Source organism: Arachis hypogaea, chromosome 15, assembly GCF_003086295.3.
Source record: "Arachis hypogaea cultivar Tifrunner chromosome 15, arahy.Tifrunner.gnm2.J5K5, whole genome shotgun sequence".
In the NCBI taxonomy this organism is placed as follows: Eukaryota; Viridiplantae; Streptophyta; class Magnoliopsida; order Fabales; family Fabaceae; genus Arachis; species Arachis hypogaea.
This window is the reverse complement of record NC_092050.1, coordinates 156,376,402-156,402,544: the sequence shown is the minus strand read 5'-3', so window position 1 is coordinate 156,402,544 and position 26,143 is coordinate 156,376,402. Positions and strand designations below refer to the sequence as shown.

The 26,143-nt window shown below is 30.1% G+C and overlaps 1 protein-coding gene across 1 annotated transcript; it reads left to right on the top strand.

The window, feature by feature from the left end:
• The first annotated feature begins 22,494 nt into the window (after positions 1-22,494).
• Positions 22,495-25,721, top strand: LOC112751659 (uncharacterized). The gene has a single exon (XM_025800872.3). It carries the CDS (start codon positions 22,834-22,836, stop codon positions 25,330-25,332), a length of 2,499 nt encoding a protein of 832 aa, XP_025656657.1. The 5' UTR covers positions 22,495-22,833; the 3' UTR covers positions 25,333-25,721.
• Positions 25,722-26,143: the final 422 nt, after the last annotated feature.

Here is a 26,143-nt window from a genome sequence, read left to right as displayed (position 1 = left end):
TGTTTAACAGAATATTCCATTAATTTTAACGTTTTTGTCATGCCAGGGACTTAATTACAAAATTTGATATAGTATAGAGACTCAATCGAAAGAAAAAAAATATAAGGACCTAATTAAAATTCAGTAAAATTATAGAGACCGATAGAATAAGTAAACCAAAAATTTAAAATTATTTTTTTAGAGTGATTTTTGTTTTTATCCTGTATATAATAATATTAAATTAATAACAATATTTTATCTAGTATGCTAGTATAGCAGTGTCCATTTCAAAAAGCAGATTGCCGAATTATTTAATCGATTATCTGTATTTTATTTAACTTATATATTACCACAAAATACCACAATCCAAACCTCTGAACAAAATATAGTATTTATGAAATAAGGATATATAAAGTTTGATCCCTACTTGAGTAAGTCTTATATAAAGTAATTATTATTTTTCATAATTACCCAAACCTAAAGTTGAAAATTGAAATGTGATAAGATGTTTCACATTATTAGATATGCCATCATTTGAAAATTTAAATCATGCAATAATACTAATTTAATTTCGAAATCAAAATTATAAAATAAAAAATAATTTGTTATGCAAGTTAAAATAATCTTTGCCCGTTGATAAGTAAGGATATCGTAGAATTAAAGACACTAATTATTACATTGCAAAGCCGAATATACTGACAAAAGAGAAAAAGAAGAGATTAATTGATTGAGTGTTTGAACCTTTTTTCTGTACCTTACTTGTTGATAACAAATATATGGCCAATATTTAAAAGACACATGTGGTAATATGTATTATGTAATCATTAATCTTAATCATAATCAATGATAGCTCCAATATAATGTACATTGTAGGGTTTTTATTATTAGACCTTTTTTCAAGTCACATGGATGCATGGATGTTGGTTAATTAATCTCCCTCATTAACCATAAAGTTGAAATTTCATCTTCAAATATTATATGTATATATATATTTATGTAATTAATTTTTGGTTCGGTAAAACTTGAATTTATAACTGTAAAGTTAGCACAAAATTCGCAAAAGACAATGACTTTTTCTATTGGGTAATCATGATGAACCAAAAAATTTATATGTTTGCATTTGTAAGCTGCTTTAGATGTAATTGATGTTCTAAAACAAAGTTGATTGATGATTAATTAAGTAACCGTTGCAGTTGGCACAATTATAATTAAATGTCTTGCTTATAGTATCTTTTTTTTTTTTTCTACTTCCAAAAAAAAATTCATTTATTCAATTATTGTAATTGAAGGAAAAGATATTACAAAAAAAGACTATTTATATATGATAATCTATAAAGCACGGACATTTTGTTGAGTTGTCATGTCTGTGTTTCAGACACATTTCGGACACGACATTCACCGACACTCGTCCGACACACGTGTCTATTGTGTCCAACCGTGTTTTAATAAAAAATAAAAAAAAAATTTCGGACACGTCTGGACACACCTAAATATCATCGCGTGTCAGCGTGTCCAGTCTTATTCTTAACATATATTCTTAAAATAAATTTAGATATAGTATATATTATTATTTATTAAAACAAAAAATATTTTAAATACTTGATATAATTAAAATAAGACATTAAAAATAATTAAAAAATTTAATTTATATTTTAATATTAATAAAATATCAAAATATCATTACGATTTATCTAAAAAATACTTTATATTTTATATGTATGCGTGTCCCCATGTCATGTAAGATTTTAAAATTCGCGTGTCAACGTGTCCCGTGTCGTATCGTGTCTTGTATCCGTGTATTATAGATGATAATTATTATATAATATACTTGCACAAAGTAGATGCTAGTGTAAAATATTTCAAAATGGATGATAATAAAAAAATAAACTATTTTTTTTATATAATAAGAATAAGTGGTTCATTGAAAGAGTGTATATATAGAACATAAAATTAAATGCATGGTCTCCAACAATTAAAAAAAAATATATATTTCCTCATTTTCAGCATTATATCCATGCATATTCCGAATTATTTCAACATAATTTATAACTTATAGCACTTGATTGTCTTAAGTTCTACTCAACTAATTAATTAAGTGACAAAAAGAAAAGAAAAAAAAATAAAGAAAGAAAAGAAAAAGAAAAGGTAGATCTACTAACTGGAGTAAAAATAAAATAAAATGAAAATGAAAATGCATCCAATTATCTTGGTTGCTTCTATGAGTACATGAGTGCATAATTTTGTAAGATTAGATTATATGGCAATAAAATAAAATAAATACTGTCCATATTGTTTACATTAATAAAGTTTACATAAAAGAATCAATTACAATGTGTGTTGTTCCCCCCTTTTATTTTTCCTTTATAAAGGTGAATGAGACATTACAACTGATAATACATGTAAAGTCTATGCTTAACAACCACATGCTTTAGGTGAAATTATGTCACCACCCTCCCCACCAAAACCTCCATGTATATGTATGTACACCTTTGACTTTTCATCCCAATCATATACCCTAACACTATTCTTTCTTCTTTACCATCCTCATTATTAGCTCTAAATAAACTTCACGCATTTTTTACTTTTTATTATAAATTAATTAAAAGAATATATTCAGTATATGAAATATGAAATTGTAATATGATTTAAATGATAAAATTTATTACACATTTAAAATTGATTAACTTATTTAGAGTGCATTTCGTTTGCATTTTTATTTTTAGCATTTTTTTATAATTTTATGAGAAAATAAGAGAAAATAGTACAAATAATAAAATATTTAATTATTCTGTTGGTCTTATAACTTTATTAAATTTGTAGTTATTAAGTCTTTATAATTTTTTTTCTTTTAATTAAGTCCTTACGCTACTTTTAATTTTGTAGTTAAGTCTTTTTTAGTGTAAAAAATGTAAGAATTAATTGAATATTTCTCCGCAAATTGAACGTATCCAAAATTAATAACCTAATTAGATCTTTAACCACATATTTTTTGAAAGAAATATTTCTTTAATTTTAATATTTTTTACATGAAAAGGACTTAATTACAAAATTAAAAGTAATGTAGGGACCTAATTGAAAAGAACAAAAAAGTATAGAAATCTAATTGTAAATTTGATAAAATTATATAGGGACTAACAGAGTAATTAAACCATAATAAAAATTTATTTTTTTTTCACAATTTCTGAAAACTGAAAATATTAAAATAAAAACACAAATTGAACAAATAAAACCTTCAGATTTTTAATACACATTAAAAAATTTTAAGAATTAAACCAACATTTTAGCTAATTATTTTTCCATAACTACATATATCTATATATACATACATATGGTGTATTAATTATCACCAAACCGTGATTTCAGAATAAGCATTGATACACTTCAATTTGTAGATAAAAAACAATGAAAGTAGGTAAATAAAATTAGTTTGCTTTGTCTTAACTATCAAATAATCAATTCCTATCTAAGTAAAAAACCACCGCAATACTATTTAGTGACATTTAGAATCGCACAAATGTTAAAAAAGAAAACCATCACAATATGTATGCTTTGTTTTAGAGTATATACTTTAATACTTTAATTTATAACACCCAATAATAATAGATGTTTGTAAATTTTCTATAATAACAATGCATAAAATTATAATTTTTTATATAATTAGGAGATTATAAACTACTGCGCATGTACCAGCTGCACTCATGTTCATAATACCTAGAATTTCGATTTAATTCTTAAAATTTTTTGATATTATAACTTTAAATGAGTCAATCGATTTTATGAAATTTATACTAAAGTTAACAATTTTACAATTTAAATCTTATTAAAATTTTACATTTTATTTATTTAATTTACTTTTTTTATTTCACGTAAAATCTCAATTTTTTATACCTTACTCATGTTGGATGTAAAGTTAAAAAAAAAAAAAAAAAAAAAAGTAGTACTTATCATCATCAAATAGAAATTACTTGTTATTACCAAGTCACAAAAATGAAGATGTTATAGCTGAATGGATGTTTTTGATAATATTAATGGCAAGAAGGCTAGCTGTCTTTATTCTCCGATCCGTATTAACATCATGATACACAATATAACAATAATAATATTATTATAATAATCATGATTACCAAAAAAAAAAAAAAAAGTTGCTGGCAGATAGATTGTGACGTAGGCATGTGTTTTTCATGACTAAATAAATCTTTCATTATTTAATTAGTTAATAAAAGTAATAGTTTAGTTAATGGAAGAAACATATATAAGAGGAAAATTAAACATGACAAATTAAATCCGTAATCATCATGGATGCTCTTTTTTTTTTTTTTTAGCAAAATGAGAAATGGCATTTCAATATTTCATCAACAAAGCTTGAGCATAATTAATAATGAGTGATGGTATATATCATCAACCTTTCATTTGATAGCGTTGTTTTTTGTTCAATTCAATTATGTAATAGACATATATACAATAATAGAAAATAAGTAATTACTTACGTCTTACTTGACGGTTAACTAGTGTTTTTTGTTTATAATAATATTATAAAAATATAAATTTTTTAAAATTATATATTTTGACATCATAGATTATGATATAAAAATTTATACAATTAAATTATTTTTATAAAAAAAATTATAAGAAAAAAAAAGTTTTTATCAACTAAAAAGATTAAAATCTCCATAAATAAAAAATTAAATAATAAATTTTTAGTTAATTAAATAATTTCACAATTAATAATTAAGTTTAACTTTTATTATCTAAAACATGAAAGAATTTAATGTATATATTTTTATATTTGATTAAATGTTAAGTTTGTTACATAAATAACAATAATTAATTTTTATACTTATTATTTAAAAATAATATTTTTTCTATATATATAAAAAAATAGATATTAATAATATAAAAAAATTTATATTAATAGTTATAAAATTAACTCAAAATTAATTTTTTTTAAATAATTAAATTTTGATTCTAATTATTAATTATAATATTAGTATTTTTTTAAATTATATATAATAAATATTTAAAAAAATTTAAAATATAAATTATAAAGATAAACAATAAATTTAAAATTAAATAAAATTTTAAAAAATATACATATAATAATATTTTTATGTAAATAATATTACGAGATTATTTTTTAATTATATTTAGTTATAAATTTAACATATTTTTTATAATTTTATAAATTTATTTAAATTATATTATTTTGTTAATTTTATTTTTTGTTGAATAGAAATGTAGAGAGAGATAAAAATGAGAGAAAAAAGAGAGAAATATAAAGAAAAAGAAGGAGAGGGTTTATTAATTTTAGAGAAAAATATTTTATTTTAATTGTAATGAAAGAATATCTCATGATATATTTTAGTTTGTCAAATTAATAATATAAATTATAAATTATATATAGATTGAGAAGAAAAAAGAGAAATAGAAAAGAAGAAAGAAGTAGATAAGAGGATGGAAGAAAGAATTTATTAATTTTAAAAAAAATATTTCATCTCATTTTTAATTAAAAAAGATCATGTGACATATTTTAATTGTTAAATTAATAATATACTAATATAATTATATTTTAATTTTAATTTAAATATTTTAATTTTAATTTAAATATTTTAATTTCAATTTAAATATTTTAATTTTAGTTGTAACTAAAAAATATTATATTATATATTTTGATTGTCAAATTTATAATTAATTATCGATAATAATATATAAAAAATATAAAATGAATACAAAAATTTTTTTATTTAAAAAAAATTAATTTTAATTATAATAAAATAACAATATATAATATATTCTAATTATAAAATTAATAATATATAATCACAATATACATGATTCAGTTCGATAAAGTTGAGTTTAATATATATGCTCATTATTATATTGAACTCAACATACACATGCAGCAATAATTATAACATATATATACCAATCTTCGTGTATTCCATTTTCCGAAGCAATTAAACCATATGGTATAATATATATTACCATTATATTATTCATGATTTCATACTTCAACAGTTTTTGCATTCCCATAACACTATGATGCTTATAAAAAATATTATTTGTATGTAAAAAATAAACATCAAATTAGTTATTAACTTATTATATTATTATATATAAATTATGTATTATTTAATTTATTTTTAATATATATTTAATATTTTAATATATATTATATAAATAATTGATTTAATAATTAATTTTTAGATTAAGTATGATTTTGGTTCTTAAGGTAGGGCTGAAATTTTTTCTGTCTCTAACCTTTTTTTAACTTATAAAATCGTCTAAGGTTTAACTTAATTTTAAAATCGTCTTCGGACTAAAATACCTTTCTTCTCCAAAATCAAGTACAGAACCAGAAACAACAACAATGAAGCAATGTAATCAAATAGAAGCAGAAGCAAAAGCAGAAACAGAACAACAAGAACAATGAAACAATGTAATCAACTAGAAGCAGAAGCAGAAGCAACCAGAAACAACAATATAAAAGAATTATAATAAAAAAATCAACAACATAATAGAAGCAAAAGCAGAAGTAGAATGGAATTAGAATCAACAACATAATAGAAGCAGAAGCGTTTCCCCTTGTCCGAACCCTAGTTCTGCCAACCAGTCCCGGTCACCACTTCCGTTCACGTCGCCAGTGAGCCACCCGAACCACCCTCTTTTCTCTTTTCTTCTTTCTCTCCTCTTTTCTCTTTTTCTCTGTTCATTGTCCCCTGGCCGATCCGCCATCACAGCGCCGCCACTCTTTTCTTCTTCTCTCTTTGCGCTACCCTAGTGTCACCATCACAGCGCAAAGCCCTCTTCTCCTCCCTCGCCTCACCTCCAGTTCGTGCCATCTTCTTTGAGCTCCACCATCACCGTTGGCCTCTTCTCCACCCACCATCATAAAACCACCGAAGCCTTCCCCTATTCTTGCCTCGAACCAGAATCCACCGCTATCAAGCACCTCCGTCGAGCCCAGAGGAGTAGTGACGAAATCCAATGACCGAACGACGATAAGCGTGATTCCCTTTCCTTTCCCTTCCTCTTCCCCATTTCCACCTTTCCTTCTCCCTCTTCTTCCCTGAAATCCTAGCATGATTCCCTTCTTCTATTCTCCCGCCTTTAACCCGTTTTTCTTTTTTTTTTATATCTTTTTTAATTAAGGGTCATTTGGTAATAAAAATTAAAATTTTGTTAAAAAAAAAACAATTTTAAAATTAAGTTAAACTTTAGAGACGATTTTGTAAGTGAAAAAAAGTTAAAAACAAAAAAAAAATTTCAATCTCTACTTAAAGACTAAAATTATATTTAATCCTTAATTTTTTATATACACGTAATACGATTGAATATGTCTCTTACTAATTACATTTTAATTAGAAGAAGAAAACACACGAACCATATGGTAACTAGTTCCTAATAATCCCTATCTGTTTCTTTGTACCAGATGTAAACTCATGCTCTCTAATATATATTATCATACTTTTTCATATATTACTCTTTCAATTACTTGGATTGAGATACTTCTCAAATATAATCGATAATACTAATTGTGAGAAAGGAGAATTATTTCCTTATCATCATAATGCTGACCACGAAAGAACCAACGATATTTTCATGAGACTTGGGAATATTCAACAATGCATATCTATCAGCCTAAATATCTACTTTATTTAGAGTAAAATATAAAATATAGATTCCAGTATATAGTACTTATAAAGGTATAATAATATGAATGGTATAGTATATTCTTTTGTCTTTGAATTTATTAAAAATTTTAAAATTATTTTTAAGTTTTATTTTATTTTAATTTTATTTTAAAATTTTTTTATTTGTATTAAATATATTTTTGACGGTTAATTTTTAAAAATATTTAAGACCAATTCTATAACAATTTTACAAGAACAATTATCAATATAAATAAATAAAAAATAATTATTATATATTATTACTAGATTGGTCTTAAATTTTTTTACAAATTTAACTGTTAGAAATATATTTGATGCAAATAAAAAATTTTAAAATAAAATTAAAACAAAATAAAATTTAAAAATATTTTTTAAATTTTTAATAAATTTTAAAATAAAAAATATACTTTACCCTATATAAATTTACAACTAGAATAACATGAAGAATTTTTCAAGATTATTTATGTATATTCTAACTATTTTAATTAAGAGGTCAAGTTAATTTGGTAAGGAGAGGTGTTTTATTTAGATTTCTGGGGTTTATTTTTTTTCATATGGAAAAAAGTATGGTGTAACACAATGAAATAGACGTGTGGCAAAAAATTTTACTGCTACGGTGTCAAATACAAATCGTAACCTGTGTTTTGAGTTTTTAAATTTTTTTTTTTGTTTCTGAAAATCACCAAACGCAGGCTACGTTTTGAGTTTTTCATTTTTATTTTAATTTTGGTGCTAGCCAAACGTAGGTTTCGTTTTTGGAGCAACAATAATTAATTTTTTTTAAGACCACAAACGCACGTTACGTTTTGAGAGTGTTAGAAAGTTTTTTTTAAAGGTCTCAAAACACAGGTTGCGTTTTGTATAGAAAATAATATTTTAATCGAGAACTTTGTCTATAAATACGAAACGCAATTTCATCCTTCCTCACTTCTCCTTTTACTCTTTCTTGCATATAGTTCATAGGTGTGAGTTTTTTTTTTTGCAATTAGTTGTGTCAAAAAAGTCGGGTTAAGTGAGGTTGAGGTTATGGAAGGTGTTATAAATTTGCGAGTGTATTATAACGGTGAGATTATACCAAACACACACGAAAGAGTGACTTTTGTTTGTGAATGTTCGTTATCGTTTGCTATTCCATACACTATGAGTTTTCTAGAGTTGCAAAATGGTCTTTGTGATAACATACAAAGTCACATTTCGAAAATGGTGAGTAACATTTTATACAGGAATCATGTACAAGTATTCGGTGGGCTGATACAGTTTCAAATAATGTCCATCACTGATGACACAAGTATGCAACATATGTTCTGTATTTATCAACAAACCTGATTTCAGGTGCCGATAATAGAGCTGTATGTTGAGTTTGAACAGCATACGGGGATGGATGCGGTTGGCGACAATGTCAACGTTGATGAACTCGGGGATATAGATTGGGAAGAAGATAACAACGACAATGAAGAGGATTTTGAAGCCAACTATGAAGTCGATGACGGAGACTTGGCAAGCAATCCGGCGGTACAAAATGAGGCGCATGCGATTGTAAGTCAGCACCCCTTTGGTGTTCCGTCTTTTATACGGACTCTGGATCTCGAAGCCATGCATGTCCCAGAATATCCTAAGTATGCGAATATCGGTATGTTATCTTATGGTTATTAATTAAAGTTACCACTACCATTAATTTTATTTGCCTTGTCCGACTTACGGTGATTCGCATGTTGTAGATGAAGGCAACGTTGCGGCAAAAGATGGTGAGTTTAGTGTAGGAATGGAATTTGGTTCTAGAGAGTCGATGATATCTGCAATCAAAAGCTACACTATCTCTAGAGGAGTTGATTACACTGTTTATGAGTATGAGCTGCAGACATTCTATGAGAAATGCAAGGGTTATGGTACAGGGTGTGATTGGCTTATCTGAACTAGCTTGATTTGAAAGAAGGGGTGTTGGGAGATCAGGAGATACAATAGCAAACACACGTACACCATGGGCACGATTTCACAAGATCATGCCAAGTTTGACTCAGACACAATTGCAGATGCCATTAGGCTGTTGGTTGAAGCAGACCTATCGATAAAGGTGAAGTCTATTATTGCAGAAGTTCAGTTCAGGTTCAACTACATTGTAAGTTACCCCAAGGCTTGGTTGGCAAAGCAGAAATTTGTCGTAAAAGTTTTCGGTGATTGGGAAGTTTCTTACCAGACTCTGCCAGTCTGGTTGAAAGCAATGACTGCGAAGATGCCAAGGTCACGGATTCAAATAAAAACGCTCTACGGTGTAAGAGTGAGGAGGTTTACAGTGTAAGAGTTTTCCATCGTATTTTTTGGAGCTTCTATCCGTGTATTGTAGTATTCATGCACTGCAAGCCACTGGTGCAGGTAGATGGCACACACCTGTATGAAAAATATAAAGGTGCACTTCTAGTTGCAGTTGCACAAGATGAGAACCAAAATATTGTGCCTATTGTATTTGCGATAGTTAAGGGTGAGACGACAGACGCGTGGGAGTTTTTCCTAACCAATTTATGGAGATATGTTTTTACCATTGATGACGTGGGCATTATTTCTGACCGCCATAACTTCATTGATGCAGCAATAGCTCGTAGTAACAATGCATGGTCACCACAAGAGCGTGGCACATGTTCTTAAGGAGGTTCAAGGCTCCGTATTTGCATAAACTCGTGGTTAACACAAGTATTTAATTTTGCTTTATGGTCCTATTTATAGTAATTTTGTGGCATCTGCTTATAATTAAATGATTTGTTCAACAGACTATTCTAGGACGGAACAAGAGTACAACAAAAACTACGAACGGCTTAAAGAGTGGGGTGAGACATATACTCAATGGTGCGATGAGATTGGTGTTCAGAGATGGGTGTTGGTATTCGATGGGGGTCATCATTGGGGACATATGACGACAAACTTGGTAGAGTGCAATGATCACGACCAATCTCGAATGCCGGGTCTAGTGGAAGCTGTTGCAGCCCGAGCTGTCGTCTAACTCGGTCTGTCGAATGCCACTTTGTACACTCGAATGACACTAATGGCGACTTTGTGGAGCACATAAACAAATTTACAGCGAGGTACTCCGGAACCCCACTCCCATATATGGCTGCCATATAAACTGCACATTAGTAACCACGAGGCTGATTAGTAAAACTATTATTCTAAACAAGCAGCCTAATATAAATGGTTAAAACTTACATCGTCGACTCCCATGTCATTGAGTCCTCGCCTAAAATGCGCAGTAGGATTTCGTGTATATCTTGTGTACCGGCGCCAATGACTCCACCTAAACAAAATTAGATTGATTGCAATAAGAACAACAACAACAACAATAATAATAATAACAGTAAAAAACAATACCATCGCGCAAGTGGAACACCAACATCGACGAGCTGATCGTGGGGAATAGGCGCCAGGAACGGCATATGCTCCCATACCCAAACAAAAAGTAGTATGAGTGGCCCATCTATCTCTTTATAGTTGTATCGTGATGCACGACACAACGATCTGTATAGATGTGCCAGACTCGCTGCCCCCAACTGTATAGTAAAATCTGGTGAAAATCTTGAAGTAGAGGTAGAAACTTCGAATTCAATGAAGTGGTAGACTTATCTATAAACACAACCGTTCCGAGCACACAGAAAATGTGAGCCCGGACATACCACTCAATGGACTCTTGCATGTCACACGGTTCGGTGTCACTGCACTGCCGGATCTATCCAAGATTCACCTTGCCCAAGGCGTGATCGTGCGGACCGGGCTCCCGACCAAAAACTGAAGATGAAATGTGTGGGTTTCCGGCTTCCATCGTTCCCCCAAGGCACTCAGAAGTGTAGAATGACCTATCATTTTGCCTACTCGCGAAACGTATTGAAACTCAGTAAATGCTAGTGATACTGCAGCTACCTCGTTAAAGATCTCTGACGAATCTAGTTTTTTGGTCAACAAATTCCTAATAACCTGCAAAAAAAATTATTAATATCGCTTCATAAGTATTAACAATAACAACTATCACAATAATACTACTAATAATAATTTTTTAAAAATAACAATTAATAATATATCCAAAAAATAATAATAACAACAAAATAATAATAATAGTTCATAATTATCAGTATGATAAAAAAAATTATTACTGTTATAATAGACATTATTATAATAAACATATGACAAAATACTAATCATAACTAAAATATTAACTACTCCTATAAACCGAAAACAATAATAATAATAATAATAATAATAATAATAGTAACTTAAATTTATTATGAGCCGTATCATTTTTGTTTTTAAAAATAACATTGTTAATAAAATATTAATAATAATAGTTATTAATATATTTAAAATTATTAATAAGAACAAGATAACCATAATTTATTAAATATTATTATTATTATCATAAAAAATAATAATAAATTAATAAATAATAATAATAAATTATTAAATAGTATTATTAATTATTAAAAAATAATAATAAATTATTATCATTATCAAACAGTATTATAAAAAAATAACAATATATTAATCATAATAATAATTACTCAATAATAATAATAATAATAATAATAATAATAATAATAATAATAATAATAATAATAATAACAACGTCACTAATAATAATAATAATAATAATAATAATGATAATAATAATAATGAAAATAATAATAAAATTAAACAAAAATAAATAAAATCCAAATAAATATATTTATTTATCGTAAAATTTAAAAAAAAAATTTACTTATCCATAGAGGATGATCCAAATATTCAATAATGTGTTTTTCAAATTTAGTAAAATCACGAACCATTTTTTATTATAAACTATCTGAAACCCTAAATCTTCTATTCTTCTTCTTCTTCTGACACTTTTTCTCAAATCCTTGCAACCCTTCTCTAAAAATCCTCATGCAATGCTCACTCTAACCCACTCTCACCGTAAATTTCAACTCTTTCTTCCTTCTATCTACCTGTGTTTTGCATTATAAAGACCCGCTCAACACTCTCCTCCAACATATGGTGTTCATGCAGTCAGAGAGTCTATCAAATGCAATTTGTGTTTTGCCCCTAACAGTTGCCAATCGCAACCTGTGTTTGGAGAATTCTAAGGCGGTCAACATAGCAAGTCATATCTGCATATAGAGGGTATGGGATACATTTCGAGACTTGATTATTGTCCTTCCCCTCCAAATACAAGCTGCGTTTTGTAGTAGGATGCAGCTTTTACTTTTTCAAATGCAGTTAAAACGTTTTGCAGGTAATTGAATATGGCTGAACCATATACATGAATAACACTCCATGCACTAATATATCAAGATATCACCATTTTTATATCTATTAATAAATTAATTTCTGATATTTCTGGTGTTGCCTACAAATAAAAGACACATATTTTGAAAAAAGAGGAGCTCGTGGTCATTGAAAAATAGATCTTTTATTTATTTATTTTATTGATATGTAAGGTATAATCTTTTATCATATAATATTTATTTTATACTGAAATAAAAATTTTAAAAAATCTAGTCCTCTCCAAAAATAAATCCTCTAAATAGTAGTCATTGTAACTCTAGAGAAAAATCAATAAAAATAAAAACTCTTATTAATTGCCTTAGACTTATTTTGTCACTGTTACTCTTAACTTTGAATTACAACTCGCACTAGCTTCTCAAGCATGCATGGTTAAATTCTGTTTAGTGATTATAATTTAGGGTAAAATACTTTTTTATTTTTAATGTTTTTGATTTATATCAAAATTATTCTTTTACATTAATTCCATCTAAAATGTCTAAGAGAACGTTTGACAAAAAAAAAATATTAGAAATATAATTAAATAAATAGAAAATATTAAAAATAAAATTAAATAATAACGATAATTTTAAACAAAATTATAAATGTTAGAAATAAAAAATATATTTTAATCGTTATTATTGATTAGACTTGTAATCAAATCTACCCTCTATCAACTATCAAATGTGGTATATATATTCATAATGGATATATGGTTAAACTTTTTTTTCTTATTGAATAACTCTGCAACATTTAAGTTTTATTACTCAAATAACTCGATCATTCAATTTAACTACTGAAGTTTCACAACAAATTATCTCAACATTAAAAAGTTATAATAGTTAGGAAATTATCAAAATGCCTATACAACTTTAATCAAATTTGTTATTGAATTAATAAATTAGAAATGTCAAATGAGCGAGCAGATGAATTTGAGTCAGCTTATTATGAGTCACGAGTCAAAATAAAAATTCTGTTGTGATAAGAATTGGATGTGGATGCCCATTTTTTATGTGTAACTCACATTTTTAAGAGAGAATGAAATAATTAATAACGTTGAAAAAGTTAAACTTTCACAAATATAAATAGGAAGCTTGATCGGAGGCAATTGACACAGAAATAATAAAAATAAATATTCTCTGTCTCTTTTTTATACTACAATATAAAATATTTTTTTATTTTCTCTTTTCGTATACTATTAATATAATATTAATATATTATTATCTTTATAGTAGCATAATAGTATTAGTAAATACTGATAGTAGTGTTTTTCTATTTATACTTTATTATCTCTTCCTTATTTATTTTACAACACGTTATCAACACAAGACTCTAATCAAAATTTAGGAAGACTCAGGCAACAAATTTTCATTATGTCGAAGCTCTCTCATCTTGAATTCAATGCTCTTGATATATCTGGAAATAATTATTTATCATGGATATTAGATGCTGAAATCCATATTGATTCAATGGATCTTGGAGATACCATTAAAGCTGAAAATAATGCATCATAGAAGGATAAAGCCAAAGCCATGATTTTCCTTCGTCGTCATCTTGATGAAGGATTGAAAAATGAATATCTCACATGAAAAGATCCTGCAGATCTTTGGAAAGACCTTGAAGAAAGGTACAATCATAAAAAAACGGTGATACTTCCTCAAGCCCGATATGAATGAACGCACTTGCGTCTGCAGGATTTTAAATCCATAAATGAATATAATTCTGCAATGTTTCGAATCACCTCACGAATGAAATTATGTGGGGAAAAGATAACTGATCATGATATGTTGGAGAAAACTTTCTCAACTTTCCATACCTCGAATGTGCTCCTGCAGCAGCAGTATCGAGAAAAAGGGTTTAAAAAATATTATGAGTTAATTTCTTGCATTCTTGTTGCTGAACGCAATAACGAGTTGCTCTTAAAGAATCACGAAGCGCGCCCAACTAGCGCCGCTCCATTTTCTGAAGTAAATGCGGCAAATCATTACCTCAGAAGAGGTAAATAGCAAGGTTTTAGTAACAAAAAAAATTATGGAAGAAAAAGGAATTATGTTCAAAAGAGAGGATCTCACCAGAAGTGGGATAAAGAAAGAAATATTGGGTAAAATAAATCAACAGAGGATAAGTGTTTCCGTTGTTGTGGAAAGGGCCATTGGTCACGTACTTGTCGTACCCCAATGCACCTAGTCAATCTTTACCAAGTATCTTTGATGACAAAGGAAAAGAAACAAATTTTGTTTCAAATGATGCTAAAAATTCCACCACTTATTATGATGTATCTGACTTCTTTGAGGATCCTGAAGGAAATATTGGTCATTTGATCAAAGATGGAATAGTTTAATATGTGGGATTGTTAAGTATTCAAGTAAATAAATAATGTAAATAACTTATTGTTAAGTTTTATTTTATGTGTATTTAAGTTTCAAATGTAATGTATATAAACAATGAAATATTAATGTTTAAGCTTTGAAATCATTGAATGTGTCAAATTTTAAAATAAAATTTCAGTATATGACATTATTTTTATGTACAGTATTTCTTAAAAAAATAATTCTGATCAAGAATTCAATTTGACTGTGCATGTATTACTACTCATTTTATGATTGTTTGTCTTTGAAGAAAATGGCAAGGATATATAATGAAGATGTATGCCTTGCGGATAGTGCAAGTTTGCCCACTATTCTCAAAAGTGATATATATTTTACCTATCTGATGCCAAAAAAAGAATGTGTTAATACTATTATTGGCTCAGGCAATATGATAGAAGGCTCCGGAAGAGCTATAATTTTATTTCCTGGAGGAACAAAATTTATAATAAATAATACACTATTATCTACCAAGTCTCTGAGGAACTTGTTGAGTTTCAAAGATATTCGCCGAAATGGATATCATATTGAGACAATGAATGAGGAAAATCATGAGTATTTATGTATCACAACTCATGATTCAAATACGAAAGTTATATTAGAAAAATTACCTTAACTTTCATTTGGGTTATATTATACCAAGATTAGTGCAATTGAATCACATGCCACTGTAAACCAAAAGTTTACTAACCCAAATGAATTCATAACTTGGCACGACCGATTGGGTCATCTGAGAACAACCATGATGCAGAGAATTATTGAAAACTCCTATGGACATTCACTAAAGAACCAGAAGATTCTTAAATCTAGTGAATTTTGTTGTGCTATATGTTCTCAAGGGAAGTTAATTTTAAGGCCATCACCAGTAAAGATTGGATTTGAGTCCCCTGAATTCCTATAAAGGATTTAAGGTGATATATGTGGACCTATTCATCCACCATGTGGATCTTTTAGATATTTTATGGTCCTGATAGACGCATCTTCGAAATGGCCACATGTGTGCTTATTATCTTCTCGCAACCTGGCGTTTGCGGGATTACTGGCTCAAATTATTCGATTAAAAGCACAATTTCCAAAAAATCCAATCAAAGCAATTCGTCTTGATAATGCTGGTGAATTTACTTTCCAAGCTTTTGATGCTTATTGTATGGCTAATGGAATAAGTGTTGAACATCCAGTAGCTTATGTTCACACACAAAATAGGTTAGCAGAATCACTTATTAAACGCCTCCAATTAATTGCTAGACCCTTACTTATGAGAACAAATCTCCCAACCTCGGTTTGGGGCATGCTATTTTACATGCCGCATCACTTATTCGTTTGAGGCCAATGAGTTACCATCAGTTCTCTCCTATGCAATTAGCATTTGGCCAGCAGCCAAATGTTTCCCATTTAAGAATATTTGGGTGTACGATATATGTTTCCATTGCACCACCTAATCGCACCAAAATAGGACCCCAAAGAAAATTGGGGATATATGTTGGATATGATTCTCCCTCTATAGTGAGGTATCTTGAGATACAAACTGGAGATGTATTTAAAGCCCGGTTTGCAGATTGTCATTTTGATGAATCAAAATTTCTAACATTAGGGGGAGACAATAAGCTTCCTGAAAAGGAACTTAATTGGAATGCATCATCCTTGATGCATTTAGATCCTCGATCAGGGCAATGTGAACTAGAAGTTCAAAAGATTATACATTTGCAAAGAATAGCAAATGAATTGCCTGATGCATTTTCCGATACAAAGAGGATAACCAAATCTTATATACCAGTGGAAAATGTCCCAATTCGAATTGATGTCCCAATTGGACAAATTTCCACCGAATTAAATACACACCAGAAGCGTGGCAGTCCTGTCGGTTCCAAAGACAAAAATTCTCGAAAGCGAAAAGAGGTAAATACTATTCCTGTTGGAAAAGACATAGTAGAGACACTTGCAGTTGTCCAAAATTCTGATATAATTTTAACGCTAGAAGATGTTCAGGTACCTAAAAATTGTGAAAATAACGAGATCTCGATAAATTATGTCTTTACAGAAGAGAAATGGGACCGAAATAAGACAATTGTCAATGAAATATTTGCATATAATGTGGCATTGAATATCATGCATGAAAGTAACGATCTTGAGCCAAGATCAGTCAAAGAATGTTGACAAAGGAATGATTTGCCAAAATGGAAAGAAGCCATGAAGGATGAATTAGACTCACTTGCAAAATGTGAAGTCTTCGGACCTGTAGTCTATACACCAGAAGATGTAAAACCTGTTGGATACAGATGGGTATTTGTGAGAATACGAAATGAAAAAAATGAAATTGTGCGCTACAAAGTTCGGATTGTGGCACAAGGTTTTTCACAAAGGCCCGATATAGATTATGAAGAAACGTATTCCCATGTAGTGGATGCGATAATATTGCGTTATTTGGTCAGTTTATCTGCATATCATAAACTACATATGCATTTAATGGATGTAGTAACAGCCTATTTATACGACTCATTAGATCGGGATATCTATATGAAATTCCCTGAAGGACTAAAGATATCTAAACCATCCAATGAATATTCGCAAGGGTTATACTCAGTCAAATTGCAAAGATCTTTATATGGTTTAAAACAATCTGGACGAATGTGGTATAATCGTCTTACTGAGTATCTGGCCAAAAATGGATTCAAGAATGATGATATCTGTCCATGTGTTTTCATAAAGAAATCCGCATCTGGATTCATTATAATTGCTGTGTACGTTGATGATTTAAATATTATTGGCTTATTGGGACTCCTGAAGAGATTCCAACAATTATAAAAACTCTAAAAGAAGAGTTTGAGATGAAATATCTTGGAAGGACTAAATTTTGTCTCGGCCTGCAGATCGAGCATATAAAAAATGAGATCTTTATTCATCAAACAACATACACAGAGAAGATCTTGAAAAGATTTTATATGGATAAGTCACATCCCTTGAGTACCCCAATGATCATAAGATCTTTGGATGTGGAGAATGATCAATTCCGTCCTAAAGAAAAGAATGAAGATATCCTTGATCCTGAAGTACCATATCTTAGTGACATTGGAGCGCTAATGTATCTTGCTATTATACACGACCCGATATATCATTTGCTGTGAATTTACTAGCAAGGTATAGTTCCTCTCCAACCAGAAGACATTGGAGTGGAATCAAGCAAATCTTTCGATATCTTCATGGGACGGTTGATATGGGATTGTTTTATCCCTATGGATCCAAGTCACAATTAGTTGGCTATGCAGATGTTGGATACTTGTCTGATCCACATAAAAGGAAGATCTCAAACAGGATATCTGTTCACATATGGAGGTATAGCTATATCATGGAGGTCCACGAAATAGACGATTGCTGCAACATCCTCTAATCATGCTGAAATACTAGCGATTTATGAAGCTAGTCGCGAGTGTTTTTGGCTCAGAAGTCTGATCCAATATATTCTGTCATCATGTGGACTGATTGATCATAAGATAGCTCCAATTGTCCTATTTGAAAATAATACAACATGCATTGCTCAACTTAAAGGCGGATACATCAAAGGTGATAGAACAAAGTATATTTCTCCCAAATTCTTCTTCACTCATGATCTTCAAAATCAGGGGACAATTGATATCCAACAGATCCGCTCAAGTGATAATCTGGCAGATTTATTTACAAAGTCACTCCCAAAATCCTCATTTGAAAGATTGGTACATGAGATTGGGATGCGTCGATTTCGAGGCATTAAATGATGTCGGCAAGAGTGGGAGACTGTATTCTTTTTCTCTTAGTCAGGTTTTTTCCCATTGGGTTTTTCTTGACAAGGTTTTTAATGAGGCAGTCCCATCACTAAAGGATATTGTACTCTTTTTCCTTCACTAAGATTTTTTTCCACTGGATTTTTCTTTAGTAAGATTTTAACGAGGCAATAATTCTAAATGGTCATCCAAAGGAAGTGTTGTGATAAGAATGAGACATGGATGCCCATTTTCTATGTGTAGCTCACATTCTCAAGAGAGAATGAAATAGTTAATAACGTTGAAAAAAGTTAAACTTTCACAAATATAAATAGGAGGTTTGATCAGAGACAATTGACATAGAAATAATAAAAACAAATATTCTCTCTCTTTCTTATATTACAATATAAAGTATTTTTTTATTTTCTCTTTTCGTATACTACTAATATAATATTAATATATTATTATCTTTATAATAACATAATAATATTAATAAATATTAATAGTAGTATTTTTCTATTTATATTTTATTATCTCTTTCTTATTTATTTTACAACCGATTCGATTTGATTTGTTCGAGCTAATGTGTCAAATAAGTTGGCTCGTTTTACTCATTTTTTATTTTTTTTAAAGATCTAAACTAAGAAACAAAAACAATAATTTCAACAATTTTTTATCCGATACTTATATAAGAAAAAAATTACATCACATATTTATATATTTTCACACCAAACAAACGAAAGTATAAGTCTAGTAAAAATTTCAATATCATAGTAATAAAAGAGTTTATATATATAAACGAGTCAAATGAATCAATATATACGTCTGCTCTTTTCGAACTTGTTTAATTCACGAGTTATCAACCAAATAAAAATTATTTATTTATAAATGGGTTATATTTTTATAGACTTAATTCGTTTAATTTTTCGAATGAATCGAATTCTTTTGCGACAGAATTGATACAGTTACTGATAAGAGGTAATAACCCTATATAACATAGAGATTCAGATTTCGAAGTTGAGTGAGGTCTATATTATTATTTTTTTTAATTTAATTAGGTGCTCAAATAGTATAGTCATAGTCTCATAGACGGTATAATAATTCAATGATATATTTATTGACGGTATAGTATGGGTTAATAGTAAAATTAATCTTTATAAAATGAGACATTTTTTTAAATTTATTTTTAAAAAATTTTATTAATTAAATTTGTTCTTTAAAAATTATAATTAATTTTATTGGGAATTAAAATGCTGACCAAATATATTTATAAAAATTTATCGATTTAATCGCTATGTCATATTAAGAATAAATTGTTATAATTAAAAAAATAATTAAATTAATAAATTTTTATAAATATATTAGATCAATGTCTAATTAGACATATTAGGTATTATATATATTATTGATTAATATTTTATAACATTAATTTTTTAAAAAAAAAAAATTTAATAGAGTGATTGAAGAATAAATACGACAAAATTTTAATTTTTGATAAATCAATTTAATTAAAAAATCTTTAAAATAAATTTAAAAAATATTTTATTTTTTAAAAATTAATTTAACTATTAACTCAGCATAGTAAACTATTACTGTACCTAAATGTCCACAACAAAATAATAAAAGAAGAATAAAATGGGAATAACTCATTCAAATCAAATAAGAAGACGACAAAAGCAAACAAGTAGCTTAATAATTGAAGTTAAGTCTCATATTTTAAGAGATTTCCTTGTTAATATAAAGGGGAGATAATGAGTTGAGAAAAGCTAACCACCAATCACCATGAATCTCCTTAGCTCATTACTTTTATTTCGGATCTTCTTCAAAACGAAATTAGGGCATCCTTTTACTCCACAAACCATATTTTTATTTAAATGTTTTATTTTTATTATTCGCTATTTAATATATAGAAAAGAATATACTAAAAGCAAAGCACCATGTTTTTTTATTGTTAGTAGTTGCTTTGAAAGTTTAAATGGGTTAACTAATAATCAACTTGGGTTGGTTGAGTGGTCAACTCACTCATCCGCTTAAGTAAGTGTCGGGGGTTCGAATCCCGCCTTGGACATGCAGCAGACTCTTAAATAGAGCTCAGATTCGCAACGGATTAATCCTTCACTTGTCGGGTTGGACCCAAAAAAATAGGTTAACTAATTTAAGTCTTATTTTTCCCCAAAATGAAATTTTTTAGTTTTGAATTTTTGCAACAACGTCTATAACTTAGGGTTTTCTATTATTTTTATTTTTTTAATTTGGAATTTCTTTAATGTCTTTAAAGATGAGAATGGTGATACAAATTATGGAAAAAAAAAAGAGTAAAGAATTGCACAATCTTTGAAATTGTTTAGAGCGTATTTTTATTTATGGATTTCCCATAGAAGATCACTTCAATTATTTTGTACAAACACATTCAATTTGTAATTAAAATAATGACATTTTGCAGGATAATATTATCACATCTATCTTACTTTTGTGCATAAAAAAAGATGTTGAAATGAAAAAAAGAGAAAGATTTTGAAAATCATGTGATTTTTTTGGTCATGAATTTGTTATTTGATTGTCCTATTTATTGGCTATATTTATGAGTAAACATAGATACTTTCATAGATTTGAAAACACAATTTTGTTTTTTTTGTTTTTATTTTAAAAGTGATTTTGTGATTTGGAAAATGTGTAATATTTCTTTTTCCAACAATCATTTCTTAATGTAATTTATTATGTAAGAACTTATTTATATTTTATTTAATACTTTTTGTGTGTTGTATGGTTTGAATTTTTTTTGTTTCTAACAAATACTTTATAATATATGAAAATAGTCAGATAAAATGGCTAAACAAATCATCAATAGATTGCTTATTGCTCTTTGCCTAAATTTATTTTATTCTTTTACCACTTGGAACTCATAAAAGAAGTCTTCAATTGTTCCTACAAGAATTGTTGTGCAACTTTTTTTTTTGTTGGTCTTAGGTTGTTTATTAAAAAAGATTATATATATATATATATATATATATATATATTGTGTGTAATTTGATAATAACTTCTACTTATAGGTAGAAACTTAAAAAATGATATTTATAAAAAATATTATTTAAAATGATCAATTTTTTAGATTATAACTTTATGTCTTTGTTACCAAACATATTAATTATCATGCAAAAATCAATATTTTCTTTAATCACGAAACATTCTCTGATAATTTAGATTAGATTCTACTTGATTGAAATTAAGAAAAAAAAAAAGACACTCTAATAGTCTAACCATTTAACAACAACAAACAACAAAGTTTTGAATGTTTTAGAAAAAGAAACACTAGTGCTACTTTTAATTTTTTTTTTTTTTTTGTTGGTGATGAATATAAGTTATGCCTATTTGAACATTCTTAATTCCCAAAATGGTTTATTTGTTTTACCTAATTCCCCAAAAAGAAAGAAATAAAAAATAAAATAAGTTAAAAAAAAAGCTGTCCCCTTTTTGGTTGAGAAATACAAATTTGGTTGACTCATACTTTCTCTCTCTTGTTTCTCTCTCCTACTTTTCTCTCCTTCTCTTCTCTTTCTTTCTTTCTCACCTTCCCTGTTCATGGCACCTCTCTATATTCACACACTCTCACTCACTCACACTCTCACAATCACAAACACAATCACACTCTCTTAAAACCTCTTCCATCTTCTTCTTGTTCCTCCTCTTTTTCTTCTTGTTTTTCTCTGGGACAATTCATCAAACACTTAGTCGTCTTCTTTTTATGCTTCCATTAATAACATTCCAATTCAGCATAAGTGGCAGTGGGTGATGACCCTTTATGGCTAAATGCCCCAAAACGAGACTCACTGCCACCACCCCAATGGTGACGCCACCACCCTCACCACCACCCCCAACCACCATAACAACCACCCTGTTCTGACCCTTCACCTCAAAGACCCCATTTTGGAACAAAATTCAGATACCCTTTTCACACCAACACCAACAATGGCTTCCACAAACTCCACCAACTCCACCGACCCTCTTCCTTCCCCTGACGACATCGCCGCCAAAGCCCTCACAAAACGGTTCGACGCACTCATCACGGTTCGAACCAAAGCCATAAAGGGGAAGGGTGCTTGGTACTGGACCCATCTCGAACCCATTCTTGTTCGGAACCCCGATTCCGGCGCCCCCAAATCGGTGAAACTCAAGTGTTCTCTGTGTGACTCTGTTTTCTCTGCTTCCAACCCTTCAAGAACAGCTTCCGAGCATCTCAAGAGGGGCACGTGTCCCAATTTCAGCACAGGATTGAGGCCCGGTTCGGTTCCTTCTCCGCTTCCAATCTCAGTGGTCAACACCGGTTCGAACCATAGCAACAATAGCAGGAAGAGGGCTTCACCTGCTTCACCTGTTCCTTATCAAAATCATGCCTTGGCAATGGTGGAGTCTTCAAAGTTTGGTCCTTTTGGTGGTGAAATTGGGTACACTCAGGTGCATGGTAACTCTGTGAACCAGCACCATCATCATAATCAGCATCAGCATCATCATCATCAGCAGCAGCATTTAGTGCTGTCTGGTGGGAAGGAAGATTTGTGTGCTTTGGCTATGTTTGAGGACAGTGTGAAGAAGCTCAAGAGCCCTAAGACCTCACCTGGTCCTGCTTTGAGTAAGGAGCAGGTCAACTCTGCCCTTGAGTTGCTCTCTGATTGGTTGTATGAGACTTGTGGTTCTGTGTCTCTGGCCACAATTGAGCACAGAAAGTTTCAGGCTTTTCTAAGCCAGGTTGGTTTGCCTGCAACAAATACTTTGAGGCGTGAAATCTCAGGTCCAAGGCTTGATGCTAAGTTCAGTGAGGCCAAGGCTGAGTCTGAGGCCAAGATAAGGGATGCCATGTTCTTTCAGGTGGCTAGTGATGGTTGGAAGAATAGGAATTGGTATAGTTTGTGTTGTGGTGGTGAGAATTTGGTGAAGTTTGTGGTGAATCTTCCCAATGGTACTAGTGTGTTCCAGAAGGCTTTGTTCACTGGTGGAGTTGTGTCTTCCAGTTATGCTGAGGAGGTTCTGTGGGAGACTGTGACTGGTGCCAGTGGAAGTGTTGTTCAAAGGTGTGTTGGGATTGTTGCAGACAAGTTCAAGGCCAAGGCTTTGAGGAACTTGGAGGCTCAGAACCATTGGATGGTAAATACTTCTTGTCAGCTTCAGGGGTTCATTAGTTTAATCAAGGATTTTAACAACGAGCTACCACTTTTCAGGGTTGTCATTGAGAATTGCCTTAAGGTTGCGAATTTTATAGACAATGAATCTCAGGTCAGAAATAGTTTTCTCAAGTACAGGATGCAGGAGATGGAGTATTCAGGGTTGATTCGAGTCCCTTCGCCGAAATGTGACCCTTTAAAGAACTTTGCTGCTTTGTTTCCGATGTTGGAGGACATTTGGAGCTGTGCAAGGGTGATCCAGATGGTTGTGATGGAGGATACGTTTAAGTTAAACTGCATGGAGGATCCACTGGCCAGGGAGGTGGCTGCAATGGTTCAGAATGAGGGCTTTTGGAATGAGTTAGAAGCCGTTTATTCCATTGTGAAGGTCATAAGAGGAATGATTCAGGACATTGAAGCTGAGCGACCACTGATTGGTAGATGCTTGCCTCTTTGGGAGGAGTTGAGAACCAAGGTGAAAGAATGGTGTTCCAAGTACAACATTGCGGAAGGTCCTGTAGAGAAAATAGTGGAAAAGAGATTCAGAAAGAATTATCACCCGGCATGGGCAGCAGCATTTATTCTTGATCCGCTTTACTTGATCAAAGACACAAGTGGAAAGTATCTTCCTCCATTCAAGTGCTTGACACGTGATCAGGAGAAAGATGTAGATAAGTTATTGACAAGGCTTGCTTCGAGAGAAGAAGCTCATGTTGTGTTGATGGAGCTAATGAAATGGAGGTCAGAAGGGCTCGACCCTCTTTATGCGCAGGCAGTTCAAATAAAGCAGAGGGATCCGGCGACGGGGAGGATGAAAGTCGCAAACCCATTGGGTAGTAGGCTTGTTTGGGAAACATGCTTGAGTGAGTTCAAATCCTTGGGGAAGATTGCGGTAAGGCTTATCTTTCTGCATGCGACCTCATGCGGATTTAAGAGTAATTGGTCTTTCATGAGGAAAATATCTACAAATAAACAATCAAGAGTTGCATTGGAAAGAGCCCAGAAAATGGTGTATGTTGCAGCTCATGCCAAGCTTGAAAGGAGAGACTTTAGTAGCGAGGAAGAGAAGGATGCAGAACTGTTTGCCATGAGCGGCAGCAGTGAGGAGGGTATGTTAGCTGATGTCTATGCTGATGCATCCTTAGTGTAATGTTGCATCTTTTTTCAACTTATTTAGTATTGTGTAATTGTAGGATTTATCATATTCTTTCCAGCACTTCTATTATTCTCTTATCATTTTAGTGGAAGAAATTTTTGTGACCTGGAATTGAATTGAAGTAGGAGGGTATTAGAAGAAGTAAAAAGCATGTTAGTGATCTTGTTATCATCAGTTTTGATTCTAATGAATCATCCATCTTTTTCCTTTTTCGGCCATTATTTTTGTAGAATTTGTAAATGAGGAACCTTTATCATTTATGAATTATGATCATGACAACATTTGATGAAGAGAACAAAGAATGGTTAGTCCCTTTAACCTAAGAAGAAATGTTTGAATTGTATAAAATTGGCCTTAATTGAAATTATTAGCTTCTAAGACATGTTAATCCTCTTGTACTTATTCTTGTGCTGAGCTTTGTGTAGATCAAATTCTAACAATGTTATTTATGCAGATACCTTTTTGCAATAATTTATTATCTATATATGTTGACACTAGTATGATGTTGATATGAAGCACCCATCCAAAATATTTGAAATTCAAGAATTTTCAAAACCAAAATGAGTATGGTCAATGTGATAATTTATTAAATTAAATTCTCATCAACAATAATAACTACTTTAAAGAGACATCTTATGGGGTATCATCATGATTTCTTCACATGAATGTGGAAAAGACTGCTACAGTAATAGTCCATAGAAATTATGCCCCTTAATTAGTTGATAGTTCAAATGTCTTGATATGCCATAACACAATACAACTTGGTCTAGATTCTGCTTGTCACCAAATTTTGTGTCTCTGAATA